The sequence below is a fragment of the Anopheles stephensi genome, chromosome 2, assembly GCF_013141755.1.
Source record: "Anopheles stephensi strain Indian chromosome 2, UCI_ANSTEP_V1.0, whole genome shotgun sequence".
In the NCBI taxonomy this organism is placed as follows: domain Eukaryota; kingdom Metazoa; phylum Arthropoda; class Insecta; order Diptera; family Culicidae; genus Anopheles; species Anopheles stephensi.
In genome coordinates this window covers 87,261,667-87,274,535 of record NC_050202.1, presented here as the reverse complement: position 1 = coordinate 87,274,535, position 12,869 = coordinate 87,261,667, and the positions used below count along the sequence as shown (strand labels likewise).

General features: G+C 46.4%; 1 protein-coding gene across 2 annotated transcripts; it reads left to right on the top strand.

The window, feature by feature from the left end:
• The first annotated feature begins 331 nt into the window (after positions 1-331).
• On the top strand, positions 332-12,640 carry LOC118505023 (mitogen-activated protein kinase kinase kinase 11-like). 2 transcript variants are annotated; one of them, XM_036040225.1, is made up of 10 exons: positions 332-1,273; positions 1,356-1,518; positions 1,599-1,765; positions 1,857-2,032; positions 3,033-3,230; positions 3,318-3,465; positions 4,808-4,990; positions 8,897-9,452; positions 9,526-9,872; positions 9,946-12,640. In XM_036040225.1, the coding sequence occupies exons 1-10, from the start codon at positions 595-597 to the stop codon at positions 11,025-11,027; spliced, it is 3,699 nt and encodes a 1,232-aa protein (XP_035896118.1). In that variant the 5' UTR covers positions 332-594; the 3' UTR covers positions 11,028-12,640. The 2 variants fall into 2 exon arrangements, with proteins under 2 accessions (XP_035896118.1, XP_035896119.1); XM_036040226.1 differs by lacking the exon at positions 4,808-4,990.
• The last annotated feature ends 229 nt before the right edge of the window (positions 12,641-12,869 follow it).

The window sequence follows — 12,869 nt, the reverse complement described above, 5'->3', positions numbered from 1 at the left end:
TACTTCGTTTAGGAAAGAACAACAAAAGATTTAGCCAGCATACATAGCGTATCGAAACACCCTGTGCGAGGCGATGTCAAACGTCATCAACATAAGCAGACGACCCACAGCATAGCAGTGCTGCCAAAGAAAGTAAACAGAAATATTCGCATTATTTTGTGAAATTTATATCCTTAAAAATCACTTATAAATTGAAAAGGAACTTGTATGTCTTTTTTTAATAGACATTTTGTGCATTGTTTTATTGTTGAATTATTTCAGCAGACCGATCAATGGAATTGCAAAAAAGTCCATCCAGCACGGGTTGTGAAAATGTCGCGGTTTGGCAACACGGACGCGCTGTCAAACATGGTTGCTGAAAACATGAAAATTGTCTGCAAGTGTTGCATTTGTTCCCCGAGAAAATGAACAATTTTACAACTTCTGCATGGTAAACGGAACGAATTTGCGGTGCAGTATCGTCAACTAGTGCACAAGGGCCCGGCGGTAGTGTTATTCGTGACGGAACAGTGCGGTGTGCAGTGGCGCGACGGGATCGATGTAAAATCTTTTGTTTTGAAAACGGTGGCGGAGTATGTGTATAGGGCCGAAAGAATGTTGATACGGTCGGGGATTGAGTCGAGCAGCCAGCGGGACCAGCAGGACTGGGTGGCCATGTCGCCCCTGTGGACGGCCCGGTACGACTACCAGGCGCAGGGCGACGACGAGCTGTCGCTCCGGGTGGGCCAAATCGTGTACGTGCTGTCCACCGACAGCAGCATCTCGGGCGACGAGGGTTGGTGGACGGGCAAGATCGGGGACCGTGTGGGCATCTTCCCGTCGAACTTCGTCACGAACGAGGATCCGGCCGTGCTGAAGGTGCAGCCCGTCGAGATACAGTTCCACGAGCTGGAGCTGAAGGAGGTGATCGGTGTCGGGGGCTTCAGCAAGGTCCACCGTGCCTATCTGAACGGGGAGGAGGTTGCGGTGAAAGCGTCCCGCCAGGAGGAAGAATTCGAGGTGGCGCGACAGAATGTGCTGCAGGAGGCGAAGCTGTTCTGGTCGCTAAAGCACCCGAACATAGTGTCCCTGAAGGGCGTTTGTTTGGATCCGAAAAACCTCTGCCTGGTGATGGAGTTCGCTCGGGGCGGCTCGCTGAACAAGATACTGGCCGGCAGGAAAATTCCACCGAACGTGCTGGTGGACTGGGCGATCCAGATAGCGCGCGGCATGAAGTATTTGCACTGCGAAGCACCAATCTCCGTCATTCACCGTGATTTGAAGAGTTCCAATGGTAAGTGGTGGGTGGTGGATGGGGCGAAGCGCCCACACACTCAGCGGGGTTTCAATCTTCCTGTCTTTTTGTCCTCTTGCAGTGCTAATTAGTGAATCGAATCAAAACGGGCATCTGCACAACAAAACACTCAAAATAACAGATTTCGGGCTGGCCCGAGAAGCGTACCGCACTACGCGAATGTCTGCGGCCGGCACATTCGCCTGGATGCCACCGGAAGTGATCAAATCGGGCACCTACTCCAAGTAATGCACGGGCAACCATGACATAAAGTTGTGCTTGTCTCTAACCCTTTCGATATTTCTCGTTTTCTTTCCCATTGCAGAGCGTCCGATGTGTGGAGCTACGGTGTGTTGCTGTGGGAATTGCTCACCGGAGAAACACCCTACAAGGGCTTCGATTCGCTGTCCGTCGCATATGGTGTGGCGGTGAATACACTCGCCTTACCAATCCCAAAAACCTGCCCAGAATCATGGGGAAAGCTAATGAAATGTTAGATTTGTTTTCTATTCGCGAGCTAAATTTACACACAACCGATTGTCTCTCTTACTGTTCACTGTTTTTTTTTGGTCCTCTTCTTTAGCCTGCTGGGAAATCGATCCGCATCGGAGGCCTTCGTTTAAGGAGATTGAAAAGGATCTTGACATTATCGCAAGGTCCGGTTTTGCTCAAACGCCCCACGAATCATTCCATACGATGCAAGACGGCTGGAAGAAGGAAATCGCGGAAGTGCTGCAAGAGTTGCGTAAAAAAGAAAAGGTAAGCGCTCGCGCAATCGTTTTTCTGCTATCCTTTGCCGTGTCCTTATTTGGTTCCCTTTATCGGTATACTGTGCAATGTTTGATAATTTTCCAATTGCTGCAGTTGTGCGGTTTTAGTTGAGAATTACGTTTTGGTTAGAAGTTTAGTACTGTTGATTCTTCTTTTATCGGTTTTCTATAATCGCCTTTCTTCGTTTGTTTTTCTTTCCTTTCGTTTCGATTCCGAACGTTATGCGTTACCGATCTGTGCGTATTACTTGTATCTCTTTTTGATTTCGATGTCTTCCAAACTGCTGCCCTTTCTTTCTGCATTAGGCATTTAAATCTTTCGAGGAGGTAAGCCGTTTTCCCGGACATTTTCCCGTGCAGCATATCTTTGCTCTAGTTTACTCTCACTGAATGATTATGGTTTTCTGCTTTGTGCTTGTTTCTTTTTCTCGAGTGATGCGTTTGATGCTTCTGTTTTTCTTCCGGCCACACTTTTGTTTGTTTTTTGTATTTGTATGTGTACGTGTTCCGATTGAACTGAATGATAGATTGCGTTGCGTGTCTTGGCCGTTTGTTGGCGTGAACTTGTGCTTCTTTTCTTTCTTGTGAAACAAAACACAACTTTTCACAGCAATCGTGGAAAAGATTTCCACGTAATGTAATGTGTTTTGCTTCGGTTTAATGTGTTTTACATTACCACGTCACTAGTCACTGCTAACAAAAACGACGTACCGATGATATAGAACTGTCGATGCTTGTGTACATGCAGATACAAAAGAACAACGGCAGATAAGTAGGGTGAAAGTTTTGTTTGGTAAATAGTTTTTGTCTGCCCATAATCTTTGTTGATTTTGTATTGCCTAGTAGATAAAACCACATTTTACCGTGCCATCTTCTAATGGAATGCCTACTCTAGCAAAATGCTCTCAGAGGCTCAGCTTTCGACGGGGTAGTTCACTGTCGGATTGTATTAATTCGTATAAAATCGATTCTTTTGCCCCCCAACGCAGGAACTACGCAGCAAAGAGGAAGAGCTGTCGCGTGTCCAGCAGCAGCAGCGCTGCAAGGAGGAAACGTTAGCGAAGCGCGAGCAAGAGCTGCACGCCCGCGAGATCGATCTGCTGGGCCGGGAGCTAAAAATTATTATCAATCAAAACACTCCTACGCCGAAGAAGCGCAAGGGGAAATTTAGCAAAAGTAGAATCAAGGTGAGTTGTCGGGGGGTTTTTTGTTTTTGGATTAAACATTACGACCCCAGAATTGTCAATAATAATTTGGTGTATGTACACTTTTAGCTGATTAAAAAAGCACCGGGACAAATTTCGTTGCCATCGGACTTTCGTCACACCATTACGATCCAGCATACGGCCATACGGGATGAGAATCGTCAGCGGCTGGATACGCCGCCCGGGTCACCCGCGACTCGCCTCCGGACGATTGTGTGTAAGTAAATAGCTGTGACTGCAACCTAATATGACTAACCTTACCTTCGCCTTAGCTTGGTCGAGTTTTTTCTTTCTTACGCGCCACAAAACGAAAGTGGAAAGTGGAACATTATTCTTGCTTTCTCCTGTCGCTTGTTTGCGTTATGAATGTGCTTTAATATTGGAAACAAATCAGGAGAAGGCAAGAACACTGATGTACCAAAAGCGGACCGAAGTTTTAGACCTTCTTTTTTGGCCTGTTTTTCATTCTCTTGTAAAGCTTTTCCTTTCCATGTACCCCACATTTTCGTCTTTGGTGGGGCATTTTTTTGCCATGCTCCTTAACGTAACGTTGGTTGAAATAACTCCGATAGTGGAACGCTCAACTACCTTACAACGTTTACACCTCGAAGGCTTCGATTTGTTAACAATCTCTCTCTCTCTCTCGCTCGCCCTCTTTCCCCTTTTCGTTATCTTGTTGCGTTCCGGATTAGTTAGGTTAATTCACCAGTTTGTTTTTCCTGCCTACTCACGACGCTTTCGTCATAGATTAGCCCGTTTTTAGTTTGTTGATTTGTTCGTACACAAACCGAACCCACAGCAGCGGCGAGCGTGTTGCGTGTTGTGTGTGGCGACGTGTGTGTGTGGGAAGTACAATATTGACTTGTACCGATATCGATAGGACAATATGTTTTTTTTTTGTCTATCTTCTGTAGTCAGTCGCGTTTTCATTTGCATGTTTGATACCGAAGTGCGTTATTTAGTTGTGCAAACTATCGTTCGTTTCACTTTTGTGTTAGGAGCAGCGTGTTTTGCGCGTGTGTGTGTGCGTGTATCATTTTCGTGTTTCAGTTGCTTTTATTGAGTTTTAAGTTTTCGTTTACTGCCTGCTATCAGCAGATTTATTCGCTGTCTATGTCATTGCCGATAAGATTGTCCATGATTAGCATATGGATACGGCTTCATATGCTAGTGCCGTGAAGGCGCCATGCGTGAGATTAGGGCATTGCTGATCTGTACGAACTACTTATCTCAGATTAATATTTCGAATTACTGGAAACGCATTATAATGTGTTTTACGGAAGGAGTTTTTTTTTCCCTTTCCAACATGCCTGAAAACAATTTACTAACCCTTTCCGAAAGCGGGACACTTGGCGTTAGTGCGATTGTGCGTGCATTGCTAACCACTAACCTCTCTCTAACCTCATTGTTCGGTTGGTGCGTGTGCCAAGCGAACGACTCTCTTTCTGTGACGAACTGTATTCTCATGCGAAATAATGTTTGATCAATCAATATGTCACGACCGTCATCCGTACCGTGGTGGGGGTGGCGATCTTACCGTTTGCCTCCGCGTGAAGCAGTTCCGGGCGATGCAATCAAGGGTAAGACCTGGGGCCCATCGACGCTGCACCAGCGGGAGCGGAGCCACTTGCCGACGATGCGACCAACCACCCGACCGCAACAGTTCAGCAAGAGTGCCCCGAACCTGGACAAATCGCGGGCGACGGCGATGTCCGCCGGCTCGTCGCGGCACGAAATCCTAGGTAAAAGTCACGACGATGGGCTGCACGCCCTCGAGGCGAACCGTAACTATAGCCGTACCAATACTACTACTACTTGTTCTAGTAATGATAATAATAATAGCAATATTAATCGTAATCGTATGCATCATACCTTCCAACACTACCACATCACCGTACCCCGTACTGTCGATAGCAACAACGGTGTCTGTAGTAGCAATAGACGTAATCATGCTCAACCTAGTAATCCTCACCATCCCCATCATATTCACACGGACAACAGCGGTAGGGCACAGTCGGAGGCCTCGGTGCTGGGTGTCGGCTGCTGCGACGGCGGCTGTGACGCTTGGTCCGGCCGTGGGACCAGTGCCGGCCCCATCCCGGCGCAGGGCGTTGTGGTGGAGTACGATCGGGTGTTCTACAACACGCTGCAGCAGAGCATAGAGAACATTTTCTCGCGCAAGGAAAGCGACGCGAACGAGTTCGATTATGCGCACTCGTCGGCCGGGTCGCAGTGCGATACGGTGGACTCGTACCGGATGTCCGGTTCCCGATCGAGCGACAACTTGACGTCGTGCTGGGCGGGACAGGAGTGGACCCGGTCGAAGTTTAAGCGTGAAAACTATCTGGTGGGCAGGGCACAGGACACGAATGGGGTCGGTACCGACGGGGATAGTGCGGGGGAAAGCCGAAGCAGCACGGTCAGCACGGCGGATACGCGCAGTGTCGGGCAGTTGCAGGAATCGTTCGGTAACTTAGAGCTGAGCGGTAGAGATGGCGGAGGTCTCGTTGCTGAACGGCCGGACGAGGAATCCGCCGGCACTCCGGCACAGAGCGAGCAGCAGAAGCCGTCGTCACGCAAAAGCTCGGTCGTTACGTTCCGGCCCGATGTGGCCGTGCACGGGCCGGACTATGAGTCGATCGCGGGCCCCTACCCGCTGTGGTCTCGCAGTTCGGGTCCGGGTGCGATTGAGGCGGGTGAAGATTCGTCCACCAACGATGGCCGGTCGCACGACAGTTTGCGCCGTAAGTTTGGTCGTACGAAGAAGAAACTGAAGCTAAGCAATCTGCTCCCGTTCAAGCGCACCCGAGCCAGCGGAACGGATCGAAACGATGCGGGCAACAAGGCGAGCGTCAAGCGTCGGCTTGTGCACCGTAATAACAGTATTTATCTGCGGCGGCCGACGGCTGTTAACAGCAGCACGACAACCGAACAGGACCAGCTGCTGCTGATCGATGGCGAAACGGGTGGCGTCGAGCATGAGTCTCCGTACGCCATGATCCGGCGCACCGATAACTATCTGATCGTGCAAAGCAACGAAAACTATCTGGGCTCGATTCGTCCTCCCAGTGGTTCGCAAAACTGATCGGCGTGGAGTGCCAACTGCCAACGTGTAGCATTTAGCGGTTCGGATAGCGGATTGTACTGTTCGATCGCGAGCAGAACAGATTGGTAATTTGTAATATATGCGAAGGATATCGACCAGACCCAGACCATTGGGGTGTCGGGTCCTTTTTACCGATTGATCTTCGGATGTTTTAACGTGTGTGTTGACTGCATTTTCATCTCTTTTCGATGAACGCGATCGATCGATCGCTTTTGGACTAAGGCGGAATAAATATTGATATTCTATGCTATTCTAAGTTCCCTTTTCTTAGTACAGATATAGAAGTTTTAGTTAACCCTAAACGAGAATACTTTGGGCAAATCAAAAGCAACGGCAGTGGAATGAAGTCACGTCATGCGAATGATGTATACCTGCACGATCTTACCCCGCAAACGACTTTTATTCCTGTATCTGTATTGCTAGGTTTTTTTTTTCCTGCTTGCTGCTTTAAGGTTTTGCTAGGTTTAATCGACTTCCATCATATTATTGGGCATATTAAAAATAAGCATCTAATGTTTGGGTAATCCCGTGCTGCCGAACGGTAAACCTGTTTTTAATATGGTCCTGGTGTCTTCTGTGAACCTGGTCCTTGTGATACTCATTTTAATACAGCTTGCATAGCTGTTGCCGAACGGTGGGAAACGAATTGTGAATGCGCTGATTTGGAAAACTCCTTTTGGGTAATGTACTATCCCGAGCGTCTACTCTCGACCTGCTGCTATCGTTGTCTAATTTGTAAAGCGCGTCTAAGCGCGTGCAAATAAAATCTAATACAAAATTACATCCATTCCTAAAACAACCCCGAAACAAACAAAACTCCAGGAGAACGTTATTCTCCACCCACTTATACCCCGCTTTTGTTTGCGGGCGGTTTATTTGCGCCAAGATGGTTAGGTCTGACCTGGGATGGGACCGATGAAACCTCCGCGAAGGTGTAGTGTGTTAAGAACGTGTCACTGTCATTAATCAATTTTAACCCAGAAACCGTGGTGAATGGAGGAGAATGGATTAATAAGGGAATAAGTGATGGCGTTGGCGAGCATCCAAAAAGAAAACCCCTTTAACAGAGCTTTAAAATCTGGACGATCTTCCCGGTGATGGTGAACCATTCGATTCCGCGTTTGCAAGCTTTTACTACAATCAAAACAGAAACAGTAGCGACAAAATAGTGAATCCAAATCGACTCTGTGCCGCGGACCAGAGTGACACCCCAAAATTATTGTAAAACTGGAACGACGAGTACCGGAGTAATCGAATCGAACTTCTGCCTCTTTTCCGAAGCGAATTGTGTTCTAAAATGAGAGCGAAACGTGCGATAAGTAGAATGAACCTTAGAAGTTAGTGAAGCTACTAGAACTTGTGACGTTTCGAAGTGACGTGCGCAGTTGGAAGGCGCCGCCATGTTCCAATAAAGACACTCTTTACACAACCTCACTCATACTCACAAATACGTACACGAACCATTGCCGCGTAGGGAACCGTTAAATGTGTTTGACTCTTTGTCTTGTGTTTCGTTTTTGTCACTTAAGTTATACAATGAAATTGTAAGCTTTGGAAGTATCTGGAACTAGGAGTAAATCTTGGTCTTACTGTATGTGTACTGGTAGTCTGTTGATCGATAAACGAAATTGTGCGTCATGTTCATTACACATTACTTTTCTTTTCGGTAAGCAACTGAGTACAGTAAGTTTTTTTTTTGTTTGTGTAGCAGAATCACAAGTTTATGATTATAATTTTAACTATTTTTATTTGGACAAATAAACCATAAGTTTTACTGGATATCCTATGAATGAACGTTTTAGTTGTGTTTTTTTTTCTTTATTCTGTTTTTTTGGTTATATATTTTCTTTGCTTGTCGATTGTTTTGTGTTTTAGGTTCGTTTTTTATTTATTTTGTCGTTGCTTGATGTTATTTTTCTAATGCAGAAAATTAGTTAAAGTAGTGAACAGCTTCCCTTTATTATTTTTTTTCCAAATTTTGTAGCTTTGCTTGCTTAACCCAACAGGTTTTTGGGTATGTGTATCCTTCGTTTATAATTGTAAATAAAAATATTCCTTTTGGCTTATTGGATACTAATTAGAGTGAAGGAATTATGTGGATTAGATTCCTAAAAAAAAAACGTTAGAGTAGCTATTTTGTTATTATTCCCTTTAACGCTATTAAAATAAAATTGAAAATGCTTTTTATATTTTTGAAAGAAAGTCGATATTCGATAAACTGCCCACTAAATTACTAATTAGCATAAATTGGGAAGTTTCAGTTACCTTAAGCTTGGTGTTCGTCCTTAGAAAAGTAGTGTTGGTTTAACTCTTCCCAAATTAGTGTTAGTGCTTGGTTGGAACTAGCTTTGGACGTGAATCCGGTTGATGAAGTCCAGTACATCTTCGTGTACCTTCCTGTCATAGAATGTGTCCTCGTTGTCTCGTCGATGTTTAGCGGGATTAAAGAGTAGTGACGTCTTCCTGCGTCACATATCCCAGTAGGGTTCGTCACGGTTTTAGTAACATTCGGTGTGCTACACTCACCTTGTCTTAAATCCAGATTACGATTCCGAGGATGCGTGGTATGCTACGACGGCAAACTTGGGCGCCGGACACGGTACAGATATGTCGACGTTGAGTGTAACGCCTCTCTGCTCTAGTCTTAATCGGTTCGGTTCCCTACCGAGCACCGTACCGATGCCAACGCTGTACGCTTCCGAAGGTCAACGAAAACCGAAACCGTCGATCATCGAGATGGTGCTGTACAATATGGCGTCGATGTTGGCCAGCGTTGCGTCCGGGTATGATGTGCGTGTGTCGAACGTTACTCCGGTCCATCCGAAGCTTCATCCGGGTCCGCTCCAACAGTACGAATCGTACTCACAGCCTGCTAGTCCTTATCATTATCAGCTGCAGGCGGTGCACGATCCTCACTCGCTGCACACGGAAGGTATGCATAGGTTAGAGTCGATGCCCCCATTAACGACGGTGCCCACGCTGGACAATGCGCTGGGTCAGGAATTGTACGAAGAGGAGCTTGCTCAAGCACAAGACGATAGACTGTATGCACAAAACAGCGGTACACCGTTTCATGAACCAGTGAGACAGCAGACTAGGTAAGTGGAGGAATGCTTCACAAGAATTGCAGCTCTTGAATGTCATCGGATGTGCTGTTTTGTTGTTAAATAGGAAGCTGACGACTCAATCGACCAGCCCACGGCAGGATGAGCGTGCTCTCAAGTACACCGACTCACCACAACACTATCTACCTTCGACAATGTCAACGACGAGCGGGCTCGGCTCTAACTACACCCCATCGGGACCAAGCTCCTCCTTCAGTGTGGGAGCCGGCACGCAACCTCCGACGCCGTCGCCTCGGCGAAAGTCCAGCGCCACATCGTTCATGGACTACGGTGAGCTGCCGGAAGAGCGTGAAAGTAGAGCGGGACTGTACATTCCGGGCGAGTACGACGGGTATACGCAGCATAATCCAATCTTTAACACAGGCAATCGAGCCGCTACTGGAAGCTACATTGGTAAGAGAGTTTTATTTTGTTTTCTGTAGTTCACCTCATCCCTTAATTTAATGATCATTCTCCACGAAATCAGGATCACATTACTTCCCATATCGACCAGCGATCAACTTTGCGTTCGAGCGTGAAACGAAATCGTACGGCGGAGAACCGGTGTACGAGGATCACCATTACGACAGTGCCTCGTACCACGATTATGCGTACGAAGGGTCGACAGGGACGGCGGGAGCCGGTAGTTTAAGAGCAACCGGCACACGAGTACCAACGATGGGCATCAGTGCTACGGGTCATCGTAGGACACACTCGAACGTTTCCAGCACTATGCTAAGCAGCAACGTTAACCAAGGGTTTCACATGGAGGGAGAGGACATGAGCACAAGGCTGTTAGACGATGCGACCTACAAATTTGGAGGCCTATATCTATCGAGCGGCGGAACAGATACTCCAACGCCCAGTCGCTTACCGTTGGCAGGCACGTCGAAAATGCACGAACCACCCGTAGCCTTTCAAGCAACGAGCCGCATGCATCAGTACGAGAACATACCGAACTTCTTCCGCAGGCAGTCGAGCCTGCAGGCGCACTACCCTTCTAGCAGCCACGGTGGACACCTGTCCGGGGAGTTTATGAGTGGGATCGAACAGGAGGAGCGCCCGTACACGGTGCTGGGATTGGACCATGGTGACGGTGGTGGATCGTTGGCGGCTAGCTTAACAAGACCACAGACGAAGCTACGGTCCAGTATGAAGAAGTACACTCATTCTCATCCGACGCCTGCAGGAGCTGCTAGTTCCCAGGGGAAGTACGGTGGAGCTGGTTACGGTGCTCACGGTGGCACATCTAGTACAACCAATCCAACGCCTCCCGATAGCCTCACCAGCGATGACAGTTCGTACCTGAGCGCGAAGGACAATTCGTCCTCGATATCCTCCCAGAGTCGTGTGCGCTTCACACCGGAAATTGTGCTCGACGTTGATTCGCCGCTACAATCACCAACGGGCTTTGGCGGTGCAGCTACATCCTCCTCCGGACATGGTACGAAGGATAGACGCAGCTCATCGTCCGGCAGTACGATGCTGACAGCCACACCCGGTTCCGGAGCGTCCTCGACGTCGATGTCGGGACGACGATCGAATGCTTGCGACACGAGCCAATCCTAGCAGTACGTGAAAACGTACATGGTGTAGTGGGCACTACAGTGCCGACCATGCCATGCTTCTCACACTCTATCTCTCTCTCTCGGTCGAGCTTGACTACGTTTGTTTGGAAGCTAATGCTTTTGTGACGGGATAACTCTCACTCAAAACTCAATATTGATGAGTGGTGATGAGACCCTTGCAATCATTCCACAACATCATTCCAGATATATATTTTTAGTTATTTTGCTAGCGAAGTGACAGTCGAGTAACAAAGAGTTTCAAAGTGTTTTCTTAGAAACGGTTCTAGTATAACCCGTTCTATCCAGCAGCGTGGATACTATACACACAAGCAAAGAAAGGCGATACCGTGCACTTGTTCGCTGTAGGGTTACCCATAAAATTGGCTGTGATACACTGATAATTTGTAAAGTAGGACTTATGTTTTCTAATTGATCTAACAAAAAAACGAAAAAACGAAATGATTCTAAGACAACAGACAGTACGTCGGTACCCATGTGGCAGAATGCAGTAATGCTCCTCAGTAACTTCTTGTTGGATGAGATTGGCAGGACTAGATATTAATATGTTTTCGACTTTGATGGATTCATCGCTGAGTATCTAGATCGTTTGCGCCTGAAGGTATGCAAAGCTTCCCTTTATGTTCGAACGCATTGCATACTTTCAGGTGCGGCGATATAGCATAATCCAATAACGATGAGAGGAGCATCCTTTCACCTTAAATAGTGTGAGTTTATATTAGTTTCGAAACGAGTCAGGTAGATTTAGGGATTTAATTAAACGTTTTTTTTGGTTAGGATTATGTTCAATAGAAGTGTGACAAAATTACGAAACATTCCAAGAGTAAAAGATATAATTTAACTCATTTCCATTGCACTAGTATTATTACTAATCCTATAACTTATCTAGCCTATTCGAACGCGCACAAAGAAATCGTTTATTGCAAGAGCGCATGCCTACAGTCTGTTAGACAACAGAGAAGAAGAAAAAAAAAGCAGCAGAAAAGAACATATAATCTCCAATGCAAACTTTAGCAATCACATGTTATCGAAGGCACCGTTCGGAAATCGGATAATCACCGGAACATTAACAGTATAACCATTTACTCGACGCAGCGCAGGCTTTCGTCCGCGGCCATGGAACTGAACGAAACAAACGTATTAATCCTGCAGTTAGTATGAGAATTTAAATTTGAGCCAAGTATAGTTTGTGCTTAGTATAACTGCGTTGTTCTGAAGCAATTGTTGTGGGGTGCATAAAGCGAATGATTGCGCGCTTAACTTGAAGCAAATAGAATTTAAATGGAAAAGGTGAGATCAAGTGAGGGATGGGGGGTTTTGGCGAAAATTCTTAAAAAAAACATCCAATCAAGGAGCAGGTTAGGTGGTGAGCTGCCAAAAAGAGAAGATAAGAGCGCATGAATGGTTTGACCAATTTTTGTGCGAGATGCAGGAACGGAATTGGAGGTTTGAGTGCGTATTAAACCGTATTAAACACAAGTCTAGTCGTTAAACTTACACACTACATTGCGTGTATATAATCGTAGGAATTGTATAAGGCGTGTATGATATGACCAGAGTATAAAACCGCTACTAACAAGTGCGTTTGGTATAGAATCGACTGTATTTAATTTGTTTTTTTGCCTCTCAAAGAAATTAGTTCTCAGTTCTAACCCCTGTGGACATCGTAGTATCGAATTTCCGGAACAAAGTTAAAGGAAAATGCATAAAAGAAACCTTCCGAAACACACGAGACGTGAATAGAGCGAACGCGAGATACGAATCATACAGATTGCATACTTTACGGCGTAATTTCTGAAAAGACGCCTAAAGCTATGCAATTGTG